The sequence below is a fragment of the Apodemus sylvaticus genome, chromosome 6, assembly GCF_947179515.1.
Source record: "Apodemus sylvaticus chromosome 6, mApoSyl1.1, whole genome shotgun sequence".
NCBI classification, from domain to species: Eukaryota; Metazoa; Chordata; class Mammalia; order Rodentia; family Muridae; genus Apodemus; species Apodemus sylvaticus.
In genome coordinates, this window is record NC_067477.1 from 67,717,003 (window position 1) to 67,742,948 (window position 25,946).

Sequence of the window (25,946 nt, forward strand, 5' to 3'; positions counted from 1 at the left end):
TAGCCTAGTCTGGCATCAAAAACTTCCTAAGTAGAGGATGTATGTTGGAATTTGAGTCAAGTGTCACAACGTTGCTGAGGTATTAACTTATCATTACATGATTTCGACATGATGCTAGCTGGAGCACTTCCAGGTAAATAGCCTTTTATTAACACGAAGATCTTCACTAATATATAGAAAGACAAAATAGAAAATACAGGCCAGCCTGGTGGACCACACCTGTAACCACCACAGCACTCCCGTGAAAGAGGTGGAGGGGTGTGTGTATCAAGAGGACAACTCCATATATAATAAGCCCGAGGCCATCTTAGGCTATATGAGACTGTATCAAACAATATTTGTAAAAACAATACACATTCTTTTTGACCAAAGAAGTGCGATGATCTAAAGCTCCCTGTACATGTTTCTCTTCAGTTGGAAGGGTGTCCTGGGACGCAGAAGCCCAGGAACCACACAGCTGAGGGAGAAGGCATCCCAGTGGAAGGGCATCCTGGGACACAGGAGCTCAGGAGTCACAAAACTCTCTCTGGGAGGAAGCCTCCTCAGCTTCCCAGCTGATCCCCAGCTGAGCTGAGTCAGGAGCCTCAGCCCTGCTCTTGCTTTGCTGCTTCTCTTCTTGACTTTCCTGCTTGGCTCCTTCCGACTAGAGTCACACCGAGCAGGAAATCTAACAAACGAGATTTAATGGAGGATCCAGGGTGTGGAAGGACAAATCGAGGGATGGCTGCCCTCTGCTCCCAGGAGTGGAGAGCAGGATACTGGACAAAAGGCAGAGCTTAGATAGAATTTCTTAGGGGGCAGACAGAGATTTTCAGATTGAGGATTGGTAGGATTTCAAGTCCTGAGTTGGGGGAGCTCAGGGATTGGTGGCTTTTTTTTTCACGCCCCCTTAACCTGCATCAGGCCCACAGTCAGGGTGGGAAGTCCTTCCCGGCTGAAGCCCGCCTTTGCTCAGACACCATCTCTGTGGCTGCTGGGGGAAGCTGGAGAGGAGCTGCTGCCACTGTGGACAGCTCCTGTAGGCTGAGGCTGAGGCAGGTATGGTGTCACCACCCTGGACAGATCCTCATGACAGCAGTAGGCTGAGGCAGGAAAACTGTCCTGGACAGCTCCTGTGAAGGCTTCAGGCCTAGATGCTGCCATGCCTCCATTCTGACAGGAGCAGCCATCTCTGCCACACCTCTGACGGTGGTGGTGTACCCCTGTAATCCTAGCACTCTGGGAGGCAGAGGCAGGCGGATTCCTGAGTTGGAGGCCAGCCTGGACTACAGAGTGAGTTCCAGGATAGCCAGGGCTATACAGAGAAACCCTGTCTCAAAAAAACAAAGAACAAAACAAAAACAAAAACAAACAAACAAACAACCACCAAAAAAAAAAAAAACCCAAACCAAAACAAACCAAAAACCCAAATGTGTCAGAAATGTCAATACTGTGTATAGATGTCTTGCCTGCAAGTACTTCTGTGTACCAGGTGTATGCAGTCCCTGTGGTGGGCAAAAGGTGTTGGGTCCCCTAAAATGAAGAATTACAGATGGTGAAAAACTGCTATGGGGGTGTTGGAATTGAACCCTGTCCTCTAAAAGAACACTGGTTATGTTAACTGCTGAGCCCACCCAGGTCTGATAACTTTGTAACTCTTGATTTGATTGGATCAGACACACAATCTCATCGAGGTCAGCTTATATCTCTTGGCAATCTGTTCCTAGAGCTTTTCTTTCCTTCATTCTCTGGGCTATAAGTTTAGCATAGTCTGTAACTTTCAAGATTTGTTTGTTTGTTTGTTTGTTTGTTTTTCCGAGACAGGATTTCTCTGTGTAGCCCTGGCTGTCCTGGAACTCACTCTGTAGTTCAGGCTGGCCTCGAACTCAGAAATCCGCCTGCCTCTGCCTCCCAAGTGCTGAGATTACAGGTGTGCGCTGCTGCCACCTCCGCTGCTACGACCACTGCCACCGCTGCCGCCGATGCCACCACCATCGCCACCCATCTAAAATTTATATGTAAGTACACTGTAGCTGTCTTCAGACACCAGAAGAGGGCATCAGATCTCCTTAGGGATGGTTGTGAGCCACCATGTGGATGCTGGGATTTGAACTAAGGATCTTCGGGAGAGCAGTCGTGCTCTAACCAGCTGAGCCATCTCTCCAGCCTCTGTAGCTTGTTTTCTTAGTGCTTTGTTTCTTCAGAGCCCTACACTGGCGTCTGTGTTACAGGACAGCTGAATCTTGGGTGCTTTGGGCACTTCTTAATGCCAGGCATATCTTTTTTTTTTAATATTTATTTATTTATTATATGTGAATACACTGTCTTCAGACACTTCAGAAGAAGGTATCAGATCTCATTACGGATAGTTGTGAGCCACCGTGTGGTTTCTTGGGATTTGAACTCAGGACCTTTGGAAGAACATTTGGTGTTCTAAACCACTGAGCCATCTCTCCAGCCCCCAGGCATATCTTAATTATCCCCAAAGAGCAGCTACTATATGCAATTTCTTACCTGTTTTTTTTTTTTAAACATTTATGATCTAACCACTATTGATGAATACAGTTTTAGGCTAATAAAAATCCTGTAAGCAAAGTGAAGCTAAAAGATATGTATGTTCAATTGGAGAAAACGAGAGTTGTAAAATATAAGAAACACATACCAGCCAGCCAGTGCTGCACACCTTTAATTCCAGCACTCGGGAGGCAGAAGCAGGAAGATCTCTGGTCTGGGCTGTTACTCAGAGAAACCTTCTCCAAAAACAAACACACACACACACACACACACACACAAATAAAAATAAAAAACTCAACAAAAAACAAACAAAAACCCTAAAAGAAAACAAAAACAACTTAGATGATAGGCTCCCATTAATAAAGTATTAATAATTATACTAACAAAGGTACAGTTTCACTTTAAAGGCATAAAATTACCTGGCGATCAATATCCTGATGCAAACTGAGTCAGTACAGGCAGTTAGCCTAAGACCATAGATGAGCAAAGTACTCAACAATAAGCATAGATAAATCTCTCTCCTCCTTGCAAAATGTTGGGAGAAAACTAGCATAGAACATTCAGCATACATCACCTGTGATGGTTCGTATATGCTTGGCCCAGGGAGTGGCACTATTAGAAGGTGTGGTCCTGTTGGAGTAGGTGTGTCACTGTGGATGTGGGTTTTAAGACCCTCATACTAGCAGCCTTCAGATGAAGATGTAGAACTCTCAGCTCCTCCCACACTGTGCCTGCCTGGACGTTGCCATGCTCCCTCTTTGATGATAATGGACTGAATCTATGAACCTGTAAGCCAGCCTCAATTAAATGTTGTCCTTATAGGAGTTGCCTTGGTCATGATGTCTGTTCATAGCAGCAAGACCCTTACTAAGATATCACCTAATTACTACAATAATATGCCGTAGGCTAGACAACTCATCTCGAGCTAAAGTTTAAGCTAATCTCTTAGCAACTGAGATGTCAGTCATACCAGTAACTTTCAGTACCAAAGCAAAGGATATTAAGATGACATTTGCTGGGCGGTGGTGGCGCACACCTGTAATACCAGCACTCTGGGAGGCAGAGGCAGGTGGATTTCTGAGTTCGAGGCTAGCCTGGTCTACAGAGTGAGTTCCAGGACAGCCAGGGCTACATAGAGAAACCCTGTCTGGGTGAGGGGGGGAACCAAATCCAATAAACCAAAATAAATAAATAAATAAATAAATAAATAAAATAAAAATAAAAATAAAAATAAAAAAAGATAACATTTGATTAAATACTAAAATGTTCAAAACATTATAATTGAAACTTAAAGCAAAATTTAAAGAAAATGAATTTGGGGACTGAAGAATGGTGGTTAAGGGCACTTGCTGCTTTTCCAGAAGACCTACCTGCATTTGGTTCAATGATGGTTTTAATGTCAATGTCCCCATAGGCTCATGTTCTTGAACGATTGTCCCAGTTGGTGGGACTGTTTGGAACTATAGGAGGCATGGTGTTGTTAGAGATGAATCCAGGAGCAGCCTCTTCCCATCCCCACTGTGTCACTCTTGCTGCCTCCTCCTAGCAGATCAAGATGTGAACTCTCAGCTGTTCCTGCCTTTGCTCCACCATACAGGGAACATGGATGTGGCACACAGACCTTGGGGGTAGCCAACAGTTCTCTAATTGGGCTGGAAATTATGCTTGATACTACAATCCTAGCCAACTTACCCAGGAGTTAGTGAAGTGGGATCTTGGAGGAAAATCTACAACTGACATTTTACTAAACCTGCATAACTAACCAAATTCTAAATAGGTGTCCTTGTACCTAGAGATAGACTCCGCACCCCTCAACAAAGAAACTTCTCCTTGCAGCAGATAGAGACCACTACAGAAACAACAATCAATTAAAATAGAGAGTTGTGGCTTCCAGTCCTGATGGATACTTCTACACAACATTCCACCACCCAAGGCTCATGAAGTATTTCAAGAGTGGGTGGGAAGACTCTAGAACGAACCAGAGGATCAGGGAGTTGGCTTTACGACTTTGTCTTCTAGAAATGTCAGAGCTATACACATAAAATCTCACCAACATGGCTGCCTAAAAGTGACCAGAACAAGGACACCACCAACAGATTCGCCAATACGGACAAAGGACAGTCCTTGAGGCCTCTTAACCTTCCACAAAAACACAACAGGCAACTAAGGAGTGTTGAGTGGGAGACAGTCTTCCCCAGAGAAAAGCAAATCAACTGGTTATCCGTAGTATATAGTCAGCACTCACTGAGCCTGGGCTGGCACAATGTAACTGAGCAGAGGAACACACATCCACCCACCTCCACACATACATATGTTACAATTAAAGAGAGGCCATGAATCTAAGAGAATAAGGGGGAAAGTATATGGGAGGAAGAATATGAGGGAAGGAAAGGGGGAAATGATGTTATATTATAATCTAAAATAAAATTTAAAAATTAGTTATCCACCCTTGATGCTTTGGAGTTGTTGCTATTTAATTCCTAATTTTGTTTTTGTTTCATAACTAGGTAAGCACTTGTTTAAGGCAGCTAGGCTGTTTTATGTTTGCATATGTTTAAGCAACTTCATAATAAAATTTAACCATTCAGTGCTATACAATATTTGATGTATCCAATGTCTCAGGTTGGAAAAATTGCCAGACCTTTAAAAGCTAAGAAACAAGATTTAAAGTGGTAAAAAATAAAGGGTAATCAGCTCAAGTTCACAAACAAGGATGAAAATTGGAAGCTGGTGATGGCTATTTCTGGTTGTCAACTTGGCCATATCTGGAATGAACTACAATCCAGAAACAGAGGGCACACACCTGAGAGGTTTTCTGACTGGCTTGAGCCAGGTGAATCTACTTCTAGTACAGATCTTTGAGAGAGAAAGACACAGGACTTTGATTCAGATCTTGAGGAGGAAAGACACACACCTTTATTCCTAATTTGAAGGCAGAAAGACATACCTTTAAAATGGACCATAGCTTCTGCTAGAAGTCTAGACAAGGACACAGTGGGAAGCTCTGCTCCTTGCCTGCCTGTCCTTCGTGTGTGTGTGTGTGTGTGTGTGTGTGAGCAGAGCCATCCAGCCTTGTGGGACTGACCCACTACTGAGTCAGTCCACAGATCTGTGACTCTAGAGAACTCCTAGTAATACAATAAACTAGGGCATCATGATCTTTGTCTTTTTGTCACTGTTTAGTTTCTGAAAAATAAAGTTCAAATCAGATATAAAAACATCAAAACCCATGAAAAAGGCATTCAGGATGCTATGTCCAAAGGTTCATCCTATTTACCTTTATTTAGTCAGAACAAAACATCCAGAAAACAGAAATTACTAACACACATAACCGTGAAAAAGTAGTGTGCACAGTTTAATTGCCATTTTCTCTAGTTTCACATTTCTATAGCTATACGTTGCTATGCTATACTTTTCCAGAACATAAAATATGTAATTTTTCCATGGATACATACAACGCCCACTAGGAAAATCCTAGTTCTCTACTAAACAACAGTAGTAAAACATCTGTCCCTTAGCAAACCACAAAATCTGATGCATTTTTTGTTACATTTTTGGTTTTTGAGAGAGGGTCTACATAACTTAGGCTGGCCTCCAACTCATGATCTTCTATCTCAGCCTCCACTTAAATAGTGGAATTTGCTAAGTGCTACCATGACCAGCTGAAATGCATTCTTTATGAGAATATTCTTCTAAGAATGGTAAATTTACTGTAATTCTTGCATTTAGGAGGCTGAAGCAGGAGATTTTTCATGAGTTACAGCCCAGCCTGAGCCTTTCTCCCAAAACCAATAAAAGGTAGACATGGTAGCAATGTAATCTCAGTATTTTTACAGCAAGGTGGGAGGCAAAAACAAGAGGATCCCATAAACTTGAAGGTCAGGTAGCCTGGACATCTGGAGCATGAACAAGAGACCCTGTTTAAAAAATGCAGAAGGCAAGGACTAGCACCTGAGGTTGTCTTGACTTCAACAATGTACTTTAGCATGTAGGAGAATGCACTCAAAACCACTAATACAGATTTCTTTCTTTTTTTTTCCTTCCTTCCTTCCTTCCTTCCTTCCTTCCTTCCTTCCTTCCTTCCTTCCTCCCTCCCTCCCTCCGTCCCTCCTTCCCTCCCTCCCTCCCTCCGTGCTTCCTTCCGAACTGTGGCCAATGGCCTGGCTGTATGGGTAAAGGCACTTGGTGCCAAGTGTGACCGAGCTGAGTCTAAGCCTGGGCCCACATGGTGACACGAGAACTGACTTCTGCAAGTTGTCCTCTGAAACTCAGCATGGTCCCTTGTGCTTTTAATCCCAGCACTCAAGAGGCAGAGGAAGGCAGAGCTCTGTGAGTCTGAGGCCAGCCTGGTCTACATAGTGAGTTCCAAGAATAACGAGACTTATAGTAAGACCACATTTCAAAGAAAGAAAAAAAAGAGAAAAAAAAAAAAAAAACAAACCAAAAGAAATAACAATGGTTGTTCTCTGACCTCCACATGTGCTATGGTGCAAGTGCTAACACATCCATTCCTTCACTGGAACTGAAGCTCACTCATCCGAGATCCCAGGACAGATATATGCAGCAATAGTTATCAAAAACCTAACCAACGTTGCCATGGCCTTATTATTTTTAATATGTAATACTGTAGCCTAATAATTTAATATTACTTTCTTCCATAAAGCAAATTTATGTATTATCTATTATCAAAACATATCATTCTCAATAGTATTATGTAAGAAACATAAAAATGGCTTTAAAAACAATCAAGGACCACAAGACTCCAAAACATGTAAAAAATTTAAGTTTGATACAAAACATCATACATTATGAACTGTAACCAAACTCTTGATTTCAATTTTAAATGGCAAAGCTAAAGTTTCCTGGAATAAAGTTATTTTATTCTAAAATAAATAACATTTTCTAATACTCATGATTATATTATTCTACCGTATATCCCTTTAACCGGCTGGCTTTTTGTCTATGTTCTGGGTGGTACACTGACCACTTCAAACCACAAAGAAAGTTAACGAACCCTTTAACTTATCACTTGAAGTTTATTTTGTAGCACTTTTCTTCAATATCATGTAATTTACTGATCGCAACTGTTTATAAATGTAATGCTTGGCCTTTGAGACAATTAAAAACCTTTAAGTACTAAATTTTTACATCATGATTTGTTTAACTTAAGAAGTGTTATGACGTTGAAAACTAATAGATTTAAAGCAGAAATGATGACTTCCACAAAAACCAGGCACTCCTCCCAAACATCAGAAAGGAAGGAAGACAAGGAAAAGGTCAGACAAAAGAATGAAGGCAAGACAGGCAAGAACGTTCTTCTTTCCTGTTTCCAAATGAGAGAGAAACTGTGAGGTCTCAGCAGATAACGTCATCAATCATGTCCGTTCTTAGTACGGGGCTTCTTTACATGTTATTGAATCCCATCATGCCTTTCATATTCCCAGCAGCACCCTGCTGAAACTGCCTCATCATTGACTGAAGGCCAGCCATGCCACCTAGAGGGAGATGGGAGGAAAACAGGTCATGACCAGGCACTCTCTGAACCGGTTACAACTTTTGCCTAAGTACTTTAACGTCTAAAGTACTTAGCAATTAAGTCAGTAGCTTTTAAGAATATACAAAATTAAAATGTGTATTATTCGCTTTATTTTTGTCTAAGAATATGAAAAATGTGCTTCATGAAGTCACCATAAGAAATAAAGAAAACCATAAAAAGATCTTGGAATAGTTCCTGTCTATAATCAAGAAGTCCAAACAGAACATTTTTTCTAGTTACCAAGTCTTCTTGTAACTAGAATTAGTTTTATAAAAACTGGCCAGTGAGGGTAGGGGCTGTGTTTCAAAGCACTTACAGAAAAAAAGAACTGACCATTTGCTAAGCACTTACTATGTGAACTATTCCACATATAGTAATTAGATCATTCACTTGTCACAATCTCCTGATGAATATTACCGACAAACTCTCCAAAAGGGAAGTTTAGAAAGTTTTAAGGACTTTACAAAGATTACACAGTAAAAATGGAATTAAAGAGTTCAAAAAGACACCCAAATCTAAAATGAGGGAAAGTTCAGTGGAAGAAGCATTAAGGAAAGACGGCTAGTGTTGTGATGGAGCCCAGCTGGTAAAGTGTCTGCCCAGTGCATGCCCAAGATGCACGAGGCTCTGGGTTCAATCCCTAGCACTCTAGACCTGTGATCAGAGCTTGGGAGATAGAGATGGGAAGTCAGAGACTCCAGATCACACTCAGATACATAACCATGTCCAGCTGGCCTGGACTATCTGACATCCCATTTCAAAGCAAAAAAAAAAAAAAAAAAAAAAAAATCATCAAAGATGATGAAATAGCTTGTCCCGAAATCACAGCTGATGGGCCGGATACAGTGGCAGAACCTTTAATTCCAGCATTTGGGAGGCAAAGGCTGGATCAAGCTGGTCTTCATACCAACTTCCAGGGAGGGCACTCAGGGCTACACAGTGAGACCATCTCTCAAATCCCTGGGTAATTAAATAATGTAAAATAATTTTTAAAAACTAGGGGAAAAAACGGTCTTGTCAACAGACAGCTGCTTAGATAGAGTGCTTGACTGCTGCTGCACAGAATGAGGACCTGCATCTGGACATCCAGCCCTGCATGAAAGCTGGCAATGGTGGCCAACGCCTCTAATCCCAACCCCAGGAGATGGGAGGAGAACAGAGTTGTGCGGATCCTTGGAGTTTCGTGGCCGGTCAGGAGTCCAGCTGAGCAGCAAGCGCCAAATCAGTTTGGTCAGAAACACTATCTTTAAAGAAGAGAACAACAGGGAGAGACCCCTGATGCCAATGTTGGGTCTCCATATGTACTTAACTAGCAGACACATGCACAGACCACACATACACAGGACACACCATACAGAGGGCAGCAGAGGACAAACTAAAACCTCAGCTTATTTATAAACTACAGAGGAGACTCAGTGAGTACAAGTGACTCGAGCCTAGTGACCCACACTGAACTCCCAGAACCCATGGGAAAAGGTGTATGTAGCAGTATGCATCTGCAATCTCAACATTCAGCAAGATAAAGGCTTGTGGGACAGGGTGAGGTAGGAAAGCTGGGAGGACCACCACAGGGAAACTATCAGATGACACAGTAAGACAGCTTGGAGTTTTGCTACACAGTGCAGCAGCAAAAACCAGAGACACTTCTTCCACAGGGTAGAAGACTGTTCTTTGATTTCCACAAGAACAATGTAGCATGAACATACATGCTCACACCATATACACCAGACACAGACAGACACAGACAGATACAGACACAGACAAACACACAGACACACACACAGACACACACACAGACACACACACACACACACACACACACACACACACACACACGTTTTTCATACTGTTCCAAAACCTTCTCTTTATCTAGAATGATTAAATAGTCAGCTGGGACTCAGATGGTCATCTCCCTTCAAGCACTTTTCTTTAAACAGGTTTTTATATCTCACTACAGAAGGCTTACCATTAAACTACAACCCTTGTATATTTTACTGTACTACAACCGACCAAGAATTTTATATTTACCCATGTGATGAAGAACTTGTGGGTCCATCATTTTGGCCATTTGTTGATTTAATTTTGCCATCTGTGACTGACTCACATTCTTAGACATGTCACCGCCTGATAAAACAAGACATTAATTAGTATATGGTGTGGTATCATGAAGTTTACTAATCTTTTTCTCAATTACATTTTTTTTTTAAGAAAACCACAAGAAATTCTCTATAATGAATCATTTGAAGGGCTTTTCATTGTTGTAACTGCATTAGCAGTTAGTTACAACAGGAAATTAAGCAGTAACTTTTCCACTATGAGACTCCTGGCTTCAATATTTTGTTTGGAACTTTGTTCTCTTAGGTGATACACTGTTTCCCCGCTCACCTTTGAAAAGTCCTTTGATACCTCCCATCTTTTTGACCATCTGTGCAAACTTGGTATACTGGGTCAGAAGTTCTTGAACACCTCTTGTTGACACACCTGATCCCCGGGCAACTCTTTGGATTCTGCCTGGTTGCTTACTAAAAACCTTGGCACCATCTGTACTGTCCAGTTCTGCACACAAAGACAAACAATTTCAATATATAAAATTAGCAGCTAAGCACTCTGCCTTTATCCTAAAAATGGAAGTGCATTTGTTAGAAAATAGGAATAAAGCCAAACTTGAGACAAAACTTTGTATTGAACAAGGAAGAACTGACTCACAAAGGAATTTCAAATGGGCAATATAAAACTTCAGAGGCTTTTACAGATGCCTTTTTAATTTATGTTTTAGATACAGGGTCTTATATATCCCTAACTAGACTCAAAATCTTTATGCAGTTGAGGATTACCTGAACTTCTGATCCTCCTGCTTCCATTTCTTGATGGCTGGGACAACAGGTGTTTGATACTAGACCGTTTACTGGGTTCTAACAGATTCCTGTGTGCTAGGCAAGCACTCTACCCACTGAGCTATATCACCCTCAGCTACAGGTGCAGGGTGTGTGTGTGTGTGTGAGAGAGAGAGAGAGAGAGAGAGAGGGAGAGGGAGAGAGAGAGAGAGAGAGAGAGGAGAGAGAGAGAGAGAGAGAGAGAATGTGTGTACAGGTGTGTACAGATGTGCACGCTCCAAATTTATCTGTTGACACAGGATCTTTCAGTAACCATGATGCTTGGTGTTTTGGGTAGGCTGACCAGCCAGCAAGCTCCCAAGATCTGCCGCCTGTCTCCATAACTCAGCAGAAGAGTTAAAGGAATACAATCATGCCTAGTTTCTGTACATGGAATCTGGAGATTTGAATTTTTTTTCTTTATTCTTTTGGTTTTTCGAGACAGAGTTTCTCTGTGTAGCCCTAGAACTCACTCTGTAGACCAAGCTGGCCTTGAACTCAGAAATCCACCTGCCTCTGCCTCCTAAGTGCTGGGATTAAAGGCCTGTGCCACCACCACCCGGCTTGAAATTCAGTCCTCTTCATAGTAAATAGTCTGACTCCATGAGCCATCTCCCCAGCTCATTTCATTTTACAGAGATAAAATTTCATTTCTCTATACATTATAATATGTAAACAGAACAACATACATATAAATGGTCAAACCACAAAACAGAATTAATAAATGTTAGTATTTGTCATGTTTGCTTTTATGTTAAAATTTTAAAAGTAGAAAATATTTTTAAAATATTTATAGCATTAGAATAAAAGGAACAAAGCAAATATATGTATAGTTTATCTACAATTTAAAAAGAACACTCTGAGAACCAACAGGTGTGGTAACACAAATCTTTAATCCCAGAATTCATGAGGCAGGAGGATCACTGTAAGTTTGAAGCAAGTTTGGACTATACAGCAACATCCAGGCCAGATAGGACTACATAGTAAGACCTGACCTTTAAAAGGAAAAACCTCTGACGACTTCTGAAACTCTACACCTGTCACCCTGTATTTTACATGTCTATTCTTTCTATGTCCTTCACATATCACAAGAACATAACATAGTACAAAATCAGAACAGAGGCACTTACTGTCATCCTACCCTAAATAACTGCTAACTTCTACTTCACACATTTAGACCTCATAAGCAAGTGGAAGACAGAGATTCTATGTACAATTAATGGAGAAATTCTTAGATTTCCTATAATGGAGAAGTTATATCTAGTAATATTCAAATCCTTTTGTAGTATACTTGAGAGTCCCCTTCAGTTTTTTGATCACTTGGAATATAAGGTGTTCTGCCCTTACTTAATGTACAATGGAAGAAATGAGGTGGACTTCAGTTAAGCTATCTACTTTGAGCTATACACTGTAGATAGCACATGCATTCAGGAAGTTGAGGCAAAAGGATTGCAAGTTCCAGGCCAGCAAGGGCTACACAGTAAACCTTGTCTCAAAAAAGACAAAAAGGAGTGGGAGAAAGAAAAATTCTATAGTGTGATTGTCTCAGAAACGAACAAACAAACAAACAAAAAACCTCAAACAAAACAAAGCAAAATAAACAAAGCCAAAATGCAGACATAACAGAAAATACTTCTCAGTTCCGTTTTCATTATATGTCAGGTTGGCCTCTTGGGTGACCGGATTATAAACCTGTTATGATATCTCTATTCCAATATTCTCTTTATACCATCCCTAGCATCCCTTAATAAGCAATCCAGATGGCTCAGCAGATAGAGGTGTTTGTTGCCAAGCTCTGAAATTCACATGGGAGGTGAGAACCAACTTCAAACAGATGTCCTCGAACCCCCACACATGTATATCAACCCCTCTGCCTCATGCTAATAAGTATCTAAGTAAGTTTCTAAACTGGGAGTCAGGGAGGTGGTGGGAAGCTGGGCAGTGGGTGTATGTATGACTTTAATCCCAGGATTTAGGAGGCAGAGGCAGGCAAATCCCTGAGTTCGAGGCCAGCCTGGTCTACAAAGCCAGTTTCTAGAACAGCTAGAAATACACAGAGAAACCTGTTGCAATATCGGGGTGGGGGAGTAGCTCCATGATTAAAAGGACTAGCTCATTTTCCAGAAGACCAGGGTTTGTTTATATATTTATGAATGGCTTTTAAAAAAAGATGTATTTATGTATATGGGTGCTTTGTCTGCATGTACATTTGCATATCAGAAGCAGGTATTGGGTCCCATGACTTTTGGGACAGTCAAAGATGGGTGTTAGCCACCAGGTGGGTGCTGGGAACTGAACACAGGACCGAGAAAAGAGCAGCCATACCCTAATCAGCCAAGTCACCCTCTAGTCCCGGATTACTTTTGAGACAGGACCTCATTTTGTATCTCTGACTAGTCTAGAACTTGCTATGTAGGTCAGGTGGGCCTCAAATAGACCTGCCTCCTCTGCCTCTCAAATGCCTGGATTAAAGGAGTGCATCACTATACCTAGCCAACATTTAATTCTTTAAAGCCCAGGAGTCTCTCAAAATTGACTAATTTCCCCCATTTATTCGTATCTACATAATGAAAACATACAACTCTTTCTTCACAACTCATTTAAAGAGGTGTTAGACTTCATATTTCTCTCATGATGAATCAGTCCAGTGATCACAGCCCCTTAAGTCAGAGCAGACAGGTTATTCTACATCTATCTAAAGTAATCTTTTGGTCTAAGTTCCCTCCATCTTGCCAACAAGAAAATAGGGACCCTGAAAACTCGCTGGTCCTCAGAACACTGCCCTCGGTCAGGCCAGCCCTCTCTTACCTTGGTCATTCATACTGTCCATTATTGTCATCAGTTTCTTTAGCCTCGCCATTGACTCCTGCTCATTTCCTTTGCTCATAAAATCTGTGCCAAAGCCAGGAATCATCCCCTAAAACAGATTTAAACAGTCATCAATGACTTAATATTGCTCAAAATGTCAATATTTAAATACTAACTTTGAAACTAATTCTTAAAAGATCCATTTTACCCAATAATTAATGTAATATTTTATCTGTTCTTAGATATTACAATGAAAAGCAAAACACTGTACATCACATAAACTTATGAAAATGTCATAACAAACCCCACCATTTTACAAAACTGGTATAAGCTAATAAGGCAGATGGCGCTCCTGTTACAGCCATGCCTGCTGCTTTGCAGTGTATTAAACTTGCTTTCTTTGTAAAAATAAGATGAACACAAAGTATAAAGAAATTTTAGAAACATTTAAGGGTAACTAACCAAGATCTGACTGAACGGGCCCATTTTCATAATGTTCTGAAACTGTTCATACATGTCTCGCAATGTAAACTGACCTGAAATGCAATACAATAAGTTCAGATATAGTAGCAAGCATGAATTCATCTTGAAACACACTATGCAATCAACAAGCATTCACTGCAGTCTCACCATGTAGAGGCCAGGATGAACACTACAGGAGTAGTAGGCACATGGTCAAATTGTACCACAGAGAAGCCTACTATTCTAACACATTGAATAAACATATACACATACACAAACTCAGAAACAAGGCAGACAAACTATACCTACTAAAATGACTACAATTAAAAGGCTCTGACATAGCAAAAGCTAAAGAGAATATAGAACATGTAAAATTCCTATTTATTACAGGCAAAAATATAAAATGGCAAAAATGATTTATAAGATGTGCAATAGCTTAGCTATCCATGATCAGAAAATGAACAGACAGAGGAAGAAACGGTACTCAAATAATGCCAGGAGTGATGACACATGCTTTTAATCCCAGCTGGATCCTATGAGTTTTAGGACAACTTGGTCAACATCGGGAGCTTTGGGAGAGCTAGGGCTATATAAAGAGTCCCTATATGAAAAAAATTAGCTACATATAACTTCATTGATGATTGTAACAATATTATGCTGATGGGCATAGTGGTTCACACCTGTAATTGCTACAATCAGGGGGATGAGAAGATTCCAAGTCTGTAGTCATTCAGGGATAAAAAGGAAGATTCTGTCTCAAAAACAAACTATGTGGGTTGGTCAGATGGCTTGGTGGATAAAGGTACTTGCCACATCACTTGTTGACCTGAGTTTAATCCCTGGAAACCATAAAAAGGTAGAGTAGAGAACTGATTTCAGTTGTTCTTTGATCTGTATATACTTGCCACAGCATACTCACTCACACATATCACACACACAATAACGATAATAATAATATTATATTACTACTACTACTACTACTACTACTATTATATTATTGGAGAAATCATGCTGTATGAAATAAATTGACTGGAGGGAAATGAACATACTATAGAATTCTAAAAGAAGCCTGGGCTGGAGAGAGGGTTCAGTGATTAAGAGTGATTGCAGTTCTGCTGTAAGATCATTGTTTAGATCCTAGCATCCACTTGGCCAATCATAAAGAAGTGGGACCAGCTAGATGGCTCAATGGTATAGGCGTTTCCCACCAAACCTCATGAGTTGAGTTTGATACCCAGAACCCACATAAGATAGGAGAAAAGAGAGTTCTGCAAGTTATCTTCTGATCTCCATACATATGCATGACATGACATGTTATATACACATTCATATGAATACACATGTGAATTTTTTTAAAGCAAACTAAGTGATCAATGAACAGAAAGTCCATGCAATAGAATCAAGTGAAAACTTTAAAAGCAGAAAAATCAAGTGACACTGTCAAATGTTAACTGGAGAACATTAGAACAATAATTGTAATTGGAAAGTAAGCAGAGCTTGGTGACTTCAAAACTAGCAGAATATTATGAATAAAGACAAAAATGCTGCAGATATCTAAGGAGTCAGAAGCCAGAGAGTAGACAGACTATGTACAGTACACAGAAGCACAAGTAGGCCACTGCTTCAAGACAGAAAGGCCTGGCATGATGCAGCCTTTAATCCCAGAACTCCTGAGACAAAGGCAGGGATATATGAGCCCAGCCTAGTCTACAGAGCAAGCTCTAAGACTCTATTCTCAAAAGAAAAACAAAAATCAACAAAGAATGACAGAAGGCAATGAAAGATAAATTCAGCCACTGAATGCATGTCTGCTGAGGACCAGTGTGTCAGATCCTGAGGAAGGTACTGTGAAGATGAAAGACAAGAGCACAGTGATGAACCTTACCTTCACCTTCAAGAAGGAAGGTGAGTATCAAATGATTGTGATGAATGACAACAATGAATTATAGAGGACAGAGGAACATGCATTGTAGGCTTCTAGGAATCAGGTACGACATGTTAGGAGAGATCAAGATGTGAGAAACTGAAAATTCAGCAGGCTGGCTCAGAAGGCTAACTACAGCAGTGTCAAAACCTTATGCAGAAGATGGGAACTACACTATATAATGGGGTCATTTACAAGCATTTTACAGGCAATGGGAAGCTGCTGGAGGATTTTAGATTGATGGAATGAGCCAGGTGCAGTGGCACACACCTATAATTCCATCTTTCCAGAGGCTGAGGCAAAAGGATCCCAAGCTCAAGGACAGTCTGATGAGGTGTTTGAATGACATTGGTCCTCACAGGCTCACATATTTGAATATTAGGTTCCCAGTTGGTGGGCTGTTAAGGAATGATTAGAAGGTGTAGCCTTGTGGGAAATCTGTCACTGGACTGGGCTTCCAGGTTTCAAAAGCCCAAGTCATTTCCAGTCTTGTTCTCTTTGCTACACAGGGTTTCTCTGTGTAGTCCTGGCTATCCAGGAACTGACTTTGTTGACCAGGCTGGCCTTGAACTCAAGAGATCCACCTGCCTCTGCCTCCAAAGTGCTGGGATTAAAGGTATGTGCCACCACTGCCTGGCTTACAATTTTTTTTTGAAAGAAAAAAAAAAGAAATGAAGGGAAAGTATGATAGTGCATGCCTATAACCCAAGTGGAAGCAGGAGGACCAAACTCCAAGGCCAGCCGAGCTCTACAGTACTGCATGCTCTCAGAAACCAGTGGGGTGGGAGGTAGACTAGCCATGAAGCACTTGCCTAGCACCTCAGCATCATGAAAAGAAAAAACAAACAAAAAAACAAAGCAAGAAATGAAAACAATTGAGATCAAATGCCTTTTTGCTACAAATATACCGTGCTTCATCTTCTCTTTAAGAGCCTCGTTATCATCCAACTTCAACTCATTGACTTTCTCAATCAGTCCTTCGATGTCACCCATTCCTGAAAGACACCAGAGAGAAAAGTGAACAGACAATAATATGCTCACCTTTACATCATTACAAGTACACTGGCACATGTAATAACTTTTGCAAGGTTAAGTACTTTTACTGTATTTTATGTGAAAAGAACTGAAGCTGACAAAGTTAAATTGCAGCAAAGACATAAATCAGGGAAGACAGCCCAAGGCTGGCCTCCTAACTCCGTGCTCCCTACCTATCACACTTTAGGACAACAGGAAGGCTTTACTGTCAATACAACCTCTATCTACAACTACGTTTCTGCATTATGTGCTCAAATATTCTAAAAAGCACTCCATCTAATAACTCATGTTTCCACATTAACCACAGCAAAGAAGAGGTTTAGAGGGTTGGGGGATGCAGCTCAGCAGCACATGCAAGGCCCTGGTTTCGATCCACAGCACTTAGAGAAAAGTAAAATCAGGTTAGAATGATAAGTCACAAAAGGAAATTACCTTTTTAAGAGAATAAGCTCAGGACTAAAGCCCTAATTGTTCTAAGATCCACCAACTCAGAGACTGTTCCATACTATACTCACCAAGCAGCTTGCTGATGAAAGACTGAGTTTTGAAGGGTTCAAAGTCATCTATGTGCTCCCCTGTGCCAATGAAGATAATTGGACTTTTTGTGGCAGCAACTCTACAAAGAAAAAATAAAATAAAAAATAACTTCAAAAAAGAAAACAAATTCTTTAAAGATATTAGACAAAATGACTAAAATTAAAGTTTCTTTTCACTAGTTAGACCTATACCAATCGGGCTCCAAAATTCCTTTTGTACTTAAATCTCTTTTATAGATTCTATCAATTCCATTACTATAATGTTTTTAAAAACAGAGTAAGTAACTCATAAAATCACACACACACACACACACACACACACACACACACACACACATACATATGCGCGTGCCCGCGCGCGTGCACACACACACACACACACACACACACACACACACACACACACACGATCCCAAGGCATAAAACAAATGACTGACATGGCAAAGGGATTAATAACAGCCACACTAGTGAAGCCTCAACTGATACTCACGCACTGAGAGCGCCTCCTCCTTTTGCATGACCATCAAGTTTTGTCACTATGACTGAAGCTACATCTACTTTATCTTTAAAGGCCTTCGCCTGGGCCTCACAAGCCTGTCCGATGGATGCATCCATTACATAAACAATGTTATCAGGTTGCTAGAAAGAGTAATAAAAAGACATGTTTTTACTGGTGTTACAAAAAGGTCACCATGAGCATGTATGTATAGAACGCTTACTTTAAATATTGAATCACTAAGTTTTCACTCAGGGAACGCCATAAATAAAGTGGCATATAGGTCTTGACAAAGAGATAAATATGGAAAACTTTGTGCTCATGATACAGAGAAGAAACTACAGTAACCTCTTTGGAAATTATTTCGAGCTGAGCCCTAAATGAAGAAGACAACCTTGCACCTTTAATCCTAGCATTTGGGAAACAGAGAGACAGATCTGAGTTGGAGGCTGAGGACAGCATATTCTAAAGAGAATCGGTTCTAGAATAACCAAAGCTACAAAGAGAAAACCTGACTCCAAAAATAAATAAATAAATAAATAAATAAATAAATAAATAAATAAACAAACAAACAAACAAACAAATAAATCCATTTATTTCACATTTGTCAAATAACAGTAGCACTTAAAAGACACTAATTAGTAAAAATCACCAACCAAAGTATAAGATTTGCAACAGGTGTAAAGCTGCTTCTTACTGCTACTTTATTTCCATCATAATTTTATTTTTGTTGAGAAGGGGTGTGGTGGTTTTAATAAAAATGGTCCCCATAGCCTCCTATATTTGAATGCCTAGTCATGAGAGACTGGTGCTACTTGAGAAGGATTAGAAGGTGTGGCCATTTTGAAGTAGGTGTAGCCTTGCTGGAGGAAGTGAGTCATTGGGGGTGGGCTTTGAGGTTTCAAAAGCCCAAGCTAGGCCCAGTAGCTCTCTCTTCTGCTACCTACAGATCTGGATGGAGAAATCTTGGTTACTTCTCCAGCACCATGTCTGACTGTGTGCTACCATGATAATAATGGACTAAACCTCTCAAACTGTAAGAAGATCTACTAAATGTTTTCTTTTATAAGAGTTGCCTTGGTCATGGTGTCTCTCGCACTGCAACATAACAATGAACAACACACAGGTCTCACTATGTAGCCTTGGCTGGCCTAGAAGGTAAGATAACATAAAATAAGTTGGCTTTGAACTCACAGTGTTTCCCAAGTACTACAATAAAAGGCAAGTGTCGCACCTAGCTCCACCTTCTAACAGCTTTAAAGGAAACACTAAATGACAATGTTTCATTTTGAAAAATCTTTAAAATTATTGTTTCTACTGAATTTAAGTAACAAGAAAAAACCAACAAATACTTGAGAAAAATTCTTAATTTTTCATCATTATTTTTTCTATGTTGATGACAGTAAGACCTTTATCACTCAGTGAAAGTAGCTGTCTTACAGGTAAGAAGTAATTTATATTCACTCGATCAACTAAACTCGATCAAGTTTCATAGTTAAATTGACGTTCTTAAAACAGTGTCCCATGGAAAGCTACTTACTATAGCATTAGAAACTTGAAGCATTTCTTCAAACAAAGAATCTTCCTGTTTGTGACGACCACTTGTATCAACAATAACAATTTCAAAATTTTCATTTTTGAATTTCTCCACTCCTTCAGAAGCAATGATGACAGGATCCATTTCAGTATAGCTATTTAAGATGAACAAATGATTTAACAACACCACAATGGGAAAACAGTCAAATATTATTTACTTGGAAACTGTCAGTTTACTTTTTATCTATTCTGAAAAATTGAAAATATTATATTTTCAATTTAGAAGAAAGTACTAATAAGTAATAAATACAGAAGCCCATTTCTTTGGCATCATGAGATACCACCAAACTTTTCCTACCCAAGGCTGTATAAACTTACTACAGGTTTTTTTTTTGAATTGTTTCCTTAAACATTTATTAAAATATCTTCTTTAATAAATGAAGTCATGTTACAAAGTGTATTATACCTGCTCTTCCATTTAACAACCTTTTGATATAATTTTATGAAGCTTTTAAATGCTCCTGTAAAACAGTATTTTTAAATTATACAGCATCCCACCAGATGACATCATCATTTACTGTGTGGAATGATGTTGGGCGTTTATGTTTTTTTCTGGTATGTTAGTATTAATACAGACATGAACCAAAACAAATACTTTCCTAAAAAAAAAAAAAACAAAAACAACAACAACAAAAACCAGGGGCAGGGCCTGGAGCTGGAAGAGCACTCAAGAACACTGGGTGCTCTTGCAGGGGACCGAGGTTTAGTTCCAGCACCCACAAAGCTGGGCTCAGAACCATGGTAGTAACTTCAGTTCCAAGCAATACAATGTCTTCTTCTATTCTTCAATGGCACCAGGCAGGCACACACACAGTAGACATATATGAATGTTAAACACCCATACAGAGATCAAATAAATTAAAATGACAGTTATTATCATTGCTATATATTAATTAACAACCAATTAATTGTTTTTTGAGATAATGTCTTACTATGTAGCCTGGCTAAACTGGTACTAGCTATATATAGTTCTGGGTAGTCTTGAACTTATGATAATCTTCACCTTAGCATCTTTTTTTTTCTTTTTTCTTTTTTTTTTTTTGAGCATTTTTTTTATTCGATATAATTTATTTACATTTCAAATGATTTCCCCTTTTCTAGCCCCCCACTCCCCGACACCTTAGCATCTTAAGAACTGAAATTATAGCTGTACAACTAAAATTTGTAAATTTAAAAGGAAACAGGATAAAAGATCTTCATAGAAAGTGACAATGACTGCATAGATACAGATAGCAGGCTTCATAAAAGATTGCAGTAATTATTTTTGAAGGGCAGTTTTAAAGGGGAGTTTAAAGGGGAGATTGCTATAACAAACAATACAACAAAGTGCACCACTGCATTCATTCTTCTTTTCATTATATGCATCTCCTTATTTACTTGATCTTCTATAGGTGTATGCTTATAAGCATGAACAAACCATGGTGCACCTGAGAAGTCACAGGGCAACTTGAAGCAGTAGGTTCTCTTTCCACTATAAAGATCTTGGGAATTAAACTCAAGTTGCCAGTGTTGATGACAAGTGACTTTACCTGCTGAGCCAGCTCACTAGCACCCACTATATTCAACTTTTTGAGGGGGGGGGGTTTAGATTTGGTTTTTTCGAGACAGGGTTTCTCTGTATAGCCCTGGCTGTCCTGGAACTCACTCTGTAGACCATGCTGGCCTCGAACTCAGAAATCCACCTGCCTCTGCCTCCCAGAGTGCTGGGATTACAGGCGTGGGCCACCACCACCCGGCTATATTCAACTTTTAAAAAAGAATTATTTTATTATTTTATATGTGAGTACACTGTTGCTCTCTTCAGACACCAGACCTCATTACAGATGGTTGTGAGCCACCATGTGTTTGCTGAGAATTGAACTCCGGACCTCTGGAAGAGCATTTAGTGCTTTAACTGCTGAGCTATCTCTACAGCAACCCCCCCCCCCCCCCCCCCACTGTATTCATTTTAAAAAATGTTCTTTTGAAGGGAGGAGGTTGTTTTGTCTTTTGTTTTGCTTTAGTAGAACTAGGTATTAAACTCAGGGCCTTGTACATCCCAGGCAAGTACTCTGTCCATAAGCTACATGCCCAGTCTCCTTTCGTGAGTTTTGACAAATGTATACAATCCATATAACCATTAGCAAGACTCTAGGAACAAAGCTGTGCTGACTAGTTTTATGTCAACTTGACACAAACTATAAGAAAACACTTCTAGAAGAGCCATGTGGAGGAAGCCAATGACCAGCATCTCTCCAGGGCCTCTATGTAAGCTTCTGCCTCCAGGTTCCTGTCCCAATTTCCTTCAATGATGAACTATGGTGTGGAAGTGTAAGCCAGGTAAACCTTTCAATAATCAGTTTAATCTTAAGTAACCTACCTTCCTATAAATATATGCACAGTAGATGATAACAAAACAGCACTAAAAATACTAATTAGACATGCCAATATGTGCTTCATTTGTAGTGTTTTAAAGATATACTTATTTGTAGGTGTGTGTGTATGTGTGTACACATGCATGCACACAAGTAGGTGTACCTACATATTGATGTGCCGCGGTACACATGTGGAGCTCAAAGGGTAACCCTCTGAAGTTGGTTCTCACCTTCTACCATGTTTCTATGGTTAAACTCAGGTTGTCAGGCCCCTAAGTTCATTTTTAATTTTTTTTCTTATTACATACTTTATATTCCCTAACATCTATTAATGAGGTATGCTTCTAATTTCTTAAAACAAAAAAAAGAACTCCATGTATGGTGCTATACATCTTGTTATCCCAGTACTCAGAAGACTGAGACAAAAGAATCACAAGTCAGAGGCCAGCCTGGACTACTAAAGTTTTCCAGGACAGACTAGACTAAAACTGAGACTTAGTCTCTTATAAAACCAAAGCAAACAGTAGCCTACCTTCCATAGAACGGAATTCTTGCTTTGGTGGCATTCTGTTTTAGCTGGTCAAAGGCTCCTAAAAGAGAAATAGGTAATGAAGCCTCAAATATGACAATGGAAATTACAAAAAACAGATTTTAAATTTCAACACACTACCTGCTCTGAATGTATCTGCACATATCAAACAGGTCTTCCAACCTTTCCTCTGGTAATAATATGCTAACTGGGAAAGGAAGATTCAAAATAAAGTATCAGAAAACATAATAAATCATTTTATATACAACTTCATTGTTTAATCTTATTATCTAAGGAATAAAGCTTCATAATTCTCTTGAATGTAATATAAAATACTGAGGCACAGCAAAATCTCTTAAGAATTTAAATTGTCATTCAATGACTGTAAGATGAAAAAGCAACAATAATTACTGTCAAAAATGCTAACTTGCAATGTTAAGGCTAAAATAATTAATACTATCCTTTAAAAATAACCATTACTCCCGCCCTTAAACTATAACATGGCTAAAGCCTGTTTGTGGGGGAAAGAAAAAAAATCTAGCAACTAATTTGGGGAACCCAATTCTAGAAAAAGCAAGTATCATAAAATGAATTAAAAAAATCAATATAAGGATATGTAAAATAAAAGGCCATATCATATACAGTGGGACACTCAAAGGAGTATTTTGTGTCGAAACAAAGTAAATTTCCTGTGTTTTTTTCAATTAAAAAGAAAAAAAAATCATTAAGATCCCTACCTCCCACACACAGCCCTCCCTCTTTTTCCACAGGCAGACCTCCTGGCTGGAAGTAACTACAATACAAGCTGGCCTCAACACATCAAGGCCCATCAGCCTCTTCCTCCACTGCATCTGGCCATACTTACTTACTCTTTACAGACAGGAATTGCTTTTTCTGTTTCAAAGGGAACCAGAATTAACATTTCTTTTATTGGTTTTGTTTGTTTGTTTTTGGTTTGGTTTTTTGGAGATGGTCTCCTACAGCTAAGGCTGACCTCAAACTCACTATGGAGCTGAGGATTCCTTCAATTCCTGATCTCCCCACCTCCATAAGTGGATGGAACTACAGTCATGCATCACCACACCTGGTGTAGAAGTCTAACATTCTAACAAAAGCCATAGGAAACTATAGGATTCTATGTCTTTTCCTATAAAAATATTACAAATGCAGAAAAGATGCATCAAGTAACAAAACTGTCAAACAATCTATATCCTGGCTTTAAAATAAAACTCTATTTACACAAATATAGCTTGCATATGACTTTATTTTAAAGATTATTTACCTTTGAACACGTTGTTGTTTTACCACTCCCTTGCAATCCAACAAACATGATCACATTTGGCTTTCCCTTAGTCGGCGTCCACGCTTTAACTCCAGGGTCTACAAGCTATGCACCAGAACGAAAATATCAGACTACTATGTGGCACTCAAGAATTCCTCTCCCTATGACATTTAATCTATGTCACGCTGAGGATGTTTTCATTTTATTGAAGCCACCATAATCCCAACATTCTGAGGCAACTCTAGCAGCCCCCTTTGTGCAGAGTGAAATTTAAGAATTTTATAAAATATTGCAGAGTTGATGCCTTTCCTAAAAAAAGGTGATTACCAAACGTGATACCTTAATTCAATCCCCAGTAGTCACATAGTAGAGAGAAACAGCCAACTCTCCCAAGTTGTTAAACATTGTGCATACTTGCTAGACACACACACACACACACACACACACACACACACACAATAAATGAATGTAATTTTTAAAATCTCTCATAATATATAAAGTTGAAGCTATCTAAAAATATTTTATTATTTAGTCTACATACATTTATGCTACTCAAATGTTACCATTTCAGCAGTCATCTATATAATGAGATATTTTATATTTCTTTTCTCATATACCAAGTCTTCAAATCCAGCTAGTGTATACTTTTTAAATTAGACTTTCCTATTAAATTAAGAAAAAAATTAAAAACTGTTTTTGATAACAGGGATAGGCCCAGAGTTTCACATAGCAAGGCAGGCACTCCACCATTTATGTGGTTTCACCTTTTCTTCCTCCTTATTTAAATTAGTGTGTTTAATTTAATTCCCTACTTAAATAACCTACGATTAAGCCTAATCACATTACAAGTGCTCAATGATCATGCATCTAGAGGCTTTTTTTTAAAAGATTTATTTATTTATTATATGTAAGTACACTATAGTTGTCTTCAGACACTCCAGGGAGTCAGATCTTGTTACGGATGGTTGTGAACCATCATGTGGTTGCTGGGAATTGAACTCAGGATCTTCGAAAGAGCAGTTGGTGCTCTTAACTGCTGAGCCACCTCTCCAGCCCTCTCTAGAGGCTTCTATACTGGAATGTATATTCAATTTGACAAATGTTTGCGTGAAGCAAAATGTTAAATGGCACATGAAGACACCTTCTAATTCAAATATTAAATTTTCTAATACCAAAAGATCTATAAAATTATTTCCTAAAGAAAGCAAGAGAGAAAAATATAATTTTACAATGGGTTAGTGGAAAAGAGTCACATAGGAACAGTTCTCCAACACAAGGCTTATTTTCTTTCTTTTATTTTTGAGAGTCTCATATTACCTAAGCTGGACATGAACTATGTAGCTAAGGCTAGCAAGAAATTACTGATTCTCCTCTTCTAATAACTTGAAGACTTGGGATTACAGACATACACTACCATATTTGTCAAGTATAAAGCATTCTAAAACATGGCCAAAAGCTTAATTTTGACCCTATTTAGAGTCTGAAATAATTATTCACACATGATTTTTGATGATTGATGATTAAACAGATCTCCCTAGGTTGGTTTGGAACTCACTATGTAGCCCAGGCTACCCTAGAACCTCAGGCAGCGTATGAGCAGCATTCCCTGCTAGGATTACGGTGGTGAACTGCAGACCTGGTATAAATAAGCCTTTATGGAACACAACGATGTCCATTCATTTACTCTCTTTGTATTTCAAAAGCAGAGCTGAAGAGCTGCCAAAGAGAACATGTGGCTCATCATATGCACAACCCTTATAAGGAAGCCTGCCAAACTCTCACCTAGTCAATATTGTCAAGGTATTTATTATCCATGAGGTACTACATATGAGTTTCAGGGAAAGACCGGTAAAGAGAAGGGAAAAGAAAAACTAGAACACATCTTCTTGTCCCTTTTCCAAGCATGTGCAAAACCTTGGAAAACTTCTAAAAGAGGCAAAATCTATCTTAAAACAAGTCCATTTCCCTTCCTGCTATATCCTTCCTATATAGAAATGTTACACTACATTCACCTCCATTCTA

The 25,946-nt window shown here is 39.3% G+C and overlaps 3 protein-coding genes across 6 annotated transcripts in view; 1 reads left to right on the top strand and 2 right to left on the bottom strand.

Moving 5' to 3' along the window:
- The window catches only part of LOC127687323 (signal recognition particle 54 kDa protein), a 157,032-nt gene that overhangs the window by 110,998 nt on the left and 20,088 nt on the right, over nucleotides 1-25,946 (bottom strand). The gene's annotated exons all lie outside the window — the stretch shown is intronic.
- LOC127687331 (diablo IAP-binding mitochondrial protein-like) overlaps nucleotides 1-25,946 on the top strand; it is a 99,726-nt gene that overhangs the window by 17,342 nt on the left and 56,438 nt on the right. The gene's annotated exons all lie outside the window — the stretch shown is intronic.
- LOC127687324 (signal recognition particle 54 kDa protein-like) overlaps nucleotides 7,510-25,946 on the bottom strand; it is a 38,525-nt gene continuing 20,088 nt past the window's right edge. For both annotated transcript variants that reach the window (XM_052185840.1, XM_052185841.1), the window contains exons 5-16: nucleotides 23,925-24,029; nucleotides 22,784-22,850; nucleotides 22,646-22,703; nucleotides 19,704-19,854; nucleotides 18,158-18,306; nucleotides 17,647-17,747; nucleotides 17,005-17,091; nucleotides 14,173-14,246; nucleotides 13,711-13,819; nucleotides 10,415-10,585; nucleotides 10,058-10,153; nucleotides 7,510-7,988 (exon numbers count right to left, since the gene is read on the bottom strand). In XM_052185840.1, the coding sequence (XP_052041800.1) occupies nucleotides 7,897-7,988; nucleotides 10,058-10,153; nucleotides 10,415-10,585; nucleotides 13,711-13,819; nucleotides 14,173-14,246; nucleotides 17,005-17,091; nucleotides 17,647-17,747; nucleotides 18,158-18,306; nucleotides 19,704-19,854; nucleotides 22,646-22,703; nucleotides 22,784-22,850; nucleotides 23,925-24,029 (1,260 nt within the window). In that variant the 3' untranslated portion in view covers nucleotides 7,510-7,896. The remainder of the gene's footprint in view (nucleotides 7,989-10,057; nucleotides 10,154-10,414; nucleotides 10,586-13,710; nucleotides 13,820-14,172; nucleotides 14,247-17,004; nucleotides 17,092-17,646; nucleotides 17,748-18,157; nucleotides 18,307-19,703; nucleotides 19,855-22,645; nucleotides 22,704-22,783; nucleotides 22,851-23,924; nucleotides 24,030-25,946) is intronic.